This window comes from Grus americana, chromosome 11 (genome assembly GCF_028858705.1).
Source record: "Grus americana isolate bGruAme1 chromosome 11, bGruAme1.mat, whole genome shotgun sequence".
Classification (NCBI taxonomy): Eukaryota; Metazoa; Chordata; class Aves; order Gruiformes; family Gruidae; genus Grus; species Grus americana.
Genome location: NC_072862.1, coordinates 13,744,016 through 13,749,040, shown reverse-complemented (window position 1 = coordinate 13,749,040; position 5,025 = coordinate 13,744,016). Strand labels below are relative to the sequence as shown.

The window sequence follows — 5,025 nt, the reverse complement described above, 5'->3', positions numbered from 1 at the left end:
TCACAGCTCCTGGCAGTCTCAGTCTATGAGGTAAGATGCTACCAGCCCCTGACCGAGAGGTGAGGGCTCCAGCTGGATCAGTGTGTCACCCTGCTGCCTTAGCTCTGCTGGGCAGCTGGACCCTCACTGTCTTCCCTCTGCCCTCACCTGCCCAATACCTGCCTACAGGAATGCCACTGGTGGCTTTCCTTTGAGGTAATGCTCCTTAGCAGTTGAGCAATTTACCTCCAGGTCAGTGCTGAGGGCAGAGCTTGTGCCCTTGCTGAGACGTGGTTGCTTGCTTGCTCGTGTGCTCACTCTCACACACACACACACACACCCACCCCCCCATGGGGAGTGGTGAGCCCCCTCTGCCTGCAGCTGTGCCTGCTCCAGCCAGCTGCTCGAGTCTGAAGTGTAACACTGTTGATGACAGTGAGATGAGCCAGACCTCAGTGGTGGCATCCCCTCCAACCCTTCAAAACCTGCAGTGTCATCTATTGACTAGAGAGACAACTGCAGATTGGTGCCGGAATGCAGCAGCTCTCTCCTGGTACCTGAGGTCACAGGCAAGTGCTCAAGTTTGGTGTGGGACTTGCATGGGCAGTGAGATGGTGGCTGGCCTGACCTGGTAGCTGCCTGTCCTAAATATAGACCTGGAGGGAGGCTGCAGCCTCCCAGAAGCAGAACATCATTGGTCCCTTCCAGGAGCACAGCTGGCTTCTCTTGCTAAATTTAGCTGATGGACCTTTCTTCAGAGTAAAACTTGCTTCCCTTCTCCCTGCTTGTGCTCTGAGGGTCACAGGGATAAAGCAGCTGCACAGGGACTGGGGGCTGCTCCTTTCCTGGGGGTGCTGAAGGGTCCTGCTGTCACCTGGGGTTGTGGTTGTCCCTCGACATGGGCTGGCTGCTGTTCCTTTATCCCCTCCTCATGGAGGCCTTGTGCATTGGGCTGATCTGTGCTGCACTCCTCAGGCATGTTGATGCTCTGGGAGCAGCACCTTGGAAGGGCTGGCAGCAGCTCTGGGGTGATTTGGTAACTCTCCTCCCTCGCTGGTGGAGGCAGCTGAGCAGGACCCTGGTGTGAGGCTGTTACCCATGGCTTGGGTGACAGTCACGCTGGCCTGAGGGCAGTGCTGCCCTGCTCTGGGCTTAACCACACTGATCTGAGGTACAGTGCAACCGCAACACCTCTTCCCACCTGTCCTGCTGCAGAGAGCAAACATGCAGGCTGGGCTCCTTTCCCTGTCCTCTCCTGTAACCCCAGTAGAAGCTGGGGGTCCCTGATGTGTGGAGGGTGTTGAGTGTGGAGCTGTGGGCTTATCCCTGGCCCTGTTGTGCTCCTGCAGCCAGGCAGAACAAGATGGCCCAGATCCCTGGCAGGGCTTTATGCAACCTCGCTGGTGTGAGCTATAAATAGGCACAGCCATGAAGGCGAGGGGTGGCTCCGTGGGGTGTGCGATGGGCCTTGGCTCCCAGTGCCTTCCCTGTGCTGTTGCTGGTGCCTGCAGGCGTGTGCACAGCAGGAACCCCAGCTCCTGGGGGAACCCCACAGCTGGGGCTCGAAGGGAGGGATTGGAGCTGCCCCCCTCCCCCCCCCCCCCCCCCGACCTGGGTGCTGTGGGAGGCCAGCTGCTGACTGGGGTGGGGGTTGGAGGTGTGGGGTACCCCCTCGTTGCAGCCACTGCTGTTCAGGGAGCTCTGCCGATTGCAGCTGCGCAGGGACCCTCCCCTCCCCGGCAAGGGAACCCTCGATCCTCTCCTCCTGCCCTTCCCGGCAGTCTGAGCTTTCCCAATCAACGCCAGACGGCCTCCGGGCAGCGCGACACACGCATTCCCCCCCCCCCCCCTTTTCCACGGGGACTAACGTCGCACGGCCGGGCCCTCCCGCCTCGCCCCGGGGGCTCCGCTGCCTCGCCCCCCTCCCCACCCGCTCCCCGGCGCCTGCAGGGAGCACACGACAGCTCGACGTTTTTTTAACAATTTATTTGAAACGACGATAAATGAAAAGGAAAAAAAACCCCAACGGAAACAAAAACCCCACCCTCCCCCCCCAAAAGAAAAAAATCCCCAAACCAACCCAAAAACGATTAAAAAAAATTAAAGGCCATTGAAGATGCGACCTGAACCGGCGACCCGAGGGCCCCCCCGCAGGCTGTCCCGCCAGGGGGCGGGCGGCCGCCCGCGAGCGCCGGCCCTTTAAGAGCGCCCCGACGCCGCGGTAGCCAATTGGCGCCCAACGGGCCGTTGCCATGGCGCCGGGGGCCGGGAGCCAATAGGGGGCGCCGTGGCTTTTCGAAATCGCTGCGAGCAGGCACCGTGCGCCCGGCGGGAGGGGCGGGGCGGGGGCGCGGAGCGGGCCCGGGCGGCGGGAGCCGGCCCACGTGGCGCGGGGGGCAGTGGGGGCGCCGCCGCAAAATGGCTGCTATGGAAACCGGGCGGGAAAAAACCCTGTAAAGCACCGGGGAGACGGGGGGAGGGGACGCGGGGGGGGGGGGGGGGGGGGGAAGGGGTCGAGAACCGTCTACACGCGGGGAGGGGCACGGCCGAAAACAAAAGGGCGCGATCGGGCAGAAGCCGCGGGGTGGGGGCCGGATGGAAAAAATAAGGCGTCGGAGAAGGAGAGGGGGGGGGGGGGGCTGGGGCAACCGCAGCCCCGCTCACCGCGCACGGCGGCGGCTGCGGAGCCGAGTCAGCAACACAAAGACAAAGCGGGTCCCCTGGGGTCCGTCCTCAGAGCAGTCTGTGCCGCGGGGCTCACAGTCCGGGGGGGCGGCGGGGGGCTCCCTGCGCCCCGCTCTCATGCCTTCCTGCTCTTGAGCGCCTTGGGCTTTGCGGACTTCTTCACCTTCTTGCCCCCGGGGGACGCGGCTCCCTTCTTGGTGGCCTTCTTGGCTTTGCCCTTGTCCTTCTTCGCCGCCGCGCCGCCGGCTCCCTTCTTGTGGGATTTCTTCTCGGGCTTCTTGCTCTTGGCCGCCGGCTTCTTCTCCGCCCGCCGGGACGTGGAGGCCGTTGCCTTCTTGTGGGACTTGTGGGCGCTGCTGCCCGTGCCCCCGTCGCCGCCGCCTTCCAGCTTCTTCCTGTTGAGCTTGAAGGAGCCGTTGGCGCCGGTGCCCTTGACCTGGAGCAGCGTGTCGTTCTGCACCAGCGCCTTGATGGAGTACTTCAGGTAAGTCCTGCCGTTCTGCTGGTCGAACCAGGCCACCTTCTTGGCCTCGTTGTAGATCTTGGCCAGCGAGGAGCCATTGCGCTCGCCCAGCTTGCGGATCGTTTCCACCACCAGCTGGCTGTATTTGCCCGGCTGGTTCTTCTTCTTGTTGTTCTTCTTCTTCTTCGACGGCGACAACGAGGAGCCGCCGCCGCCTTTCGCCTTTTTAGCGGCGGCTTTCTTCTCCGGGGCAAGCGGCACCTCCTCTGCCTCGGTCAAGGGCAGATCGGCTTCTTCCAGCTCCACCGACATGGTGCCGCGGGGACGCGGGCCGCAGGACGGAGGCGGGGGCGTGCAGGGGCAGCCGCGGCGTGGCGGAGGCCCGGCGCGGCGCGCTGCTATCTGACTCCGATCCGCTCGGCTCCGCGCCGCCGCCGCCGCGCTCTGGTGGGGCGGGCGCCGCCGCCGCCCTTTATATGGGCGCGGGGCGGACCACGTTGAGAACAACAACAGCCTGGTCCGCCGCCAGCTCCAACTTGTGCTTCTTGGGGCCCTTTCGCGGGGCTCCCGTGCCGCCGCCGGGCCCCCCCGCGCCTCCCCGCCAGCGCGGCGCCCCGCGCCCCGCCGCCCCCCAACCCGCCGCCGCCCCCCTGCCCCCCTCCGCGCCCCGCCCGCCGCCCCCCGCTGCGATTTCGGAGGCGCGCCCGGCGCGGCAGCGGGAGCGAGGAGGGGGGCGCCCGGCGCGGCGGCGGCTAGGGCCTCGCGGCGGCCCCCCCCCGCATCGGCGTCGCCGCCGCCCGCCGCCCAAGAGGGGCCTCCGCGGCGGGGGGGAGGCGGCGGGCGGTGGGGGGCGGCGGCGGCGGCGCTGGCCCCGGGTTCTCCGAAGGGAACTAACACAGGCGACGCCCTCCCGCGGCCGCCGCCAGCAGCGCGGAGACGCCGCGCCGAGGCCGGGGGTCCCCGCCCCGGCGACGGGGGCCGTCCCCCCACCGACCCCCACCCCTGCAGCCGCCCAGACGGGGCCCCCGAGGGGGGAGCCCCGCGTGTCCGGTGTCGTGTGTTCCCCCCCCGCGGCGGGCATCGCCCCGCAGCGGAGGAATCGGGCAGCGCGGCGGGTCCAGGTGGGCTGTCGGGGGGGGGGACCCCCAGCTTGGCACAGTGCGTGTGTGGGTGGGTGAATCGCTGCCGCCCCCGCAGCCCTGCGTGCTGCGGAAGTGGGGGGGGGGGGGGGCGCGTCTCCTATCCTGCTGCGGTGCTATGAAACCCCCCCAAATGCACTCCACCCCCACCCCCAAATCCCGCTGGGAGAACGAGGCTTCATGGGGCGGGGGGGAGGTCGGATCGTGTGCACAACGCCCCCCTCGCAGAGCCCCGGGGCCGGGCCTGGAGGGGACCCTCTGCCCCCGCACCTGTGAGCGGGATCAGCGTGTCCCCGCCGTGGGCATCCCCGCAGCCGGCACACGCGTGCCCGCCGGGGTCCGCAGGCGCGCGCCGGGACGTGGGGCACACGCACAGGGGGTGTGCACACGCGTACACCCCCCCACACACACATATGCACACACACGCGCAAACACACACGTACACACCCGCACACACTCTCGCACCCCGCCCCCTGCCCACGCACGCCGCGCCGAGCCCGCACAGCCCCGCCGCCTCCCCTTCCTCCTCCTCCTCCCCCCATCCCCCGGCTCCTCTCCGCCATTTCCCTCGCCCGGGCCCCCCGCCGCCGGAGGGGACAAGCCCCCGCTGCCCGCAGTGGTGGGGGTCCCTGGGGCCGCCCGCCGGGCATTCCCCTTGCCGGGGCCGGATCCTGCCCGGTCGTATCCCCCCTCCATCCTGCAGCGGGGTGCCCTGTCCCGCCCCCTGCCCCCCCTTCCCGAGGAGAGCCCCCCCCCATA

At 68.0% G+C, this 5,025-nt stretch overlaps 1 protein-coding gene across 1 annotated transcript; it reads right to left on the bottom strand.

Moving 5' to 3' along the window:
* Nucleotides 1-1,950: 1,950 nt before the first annotated feature.
* LOC129211565 (histone H1.10) lies at nucleotides 1,951-3,780 on the bottom strand. The gene has a single exon (XM_054838845.1). The coding sequence runs from the start codon at nucleotides 3,437-3,439 to the stop codon at nucleotides 2,780-2,782; it is 660 nt and encodes a 219-aa protein (XP_054694820.1). The 5' UTR covers nucleotides 3,440-3,780; the 3' UTR covers nucleotides 1,951-2,779.
* Nucleotides 3,781-5,025: the final 1,245 nt, after the last annotated feature.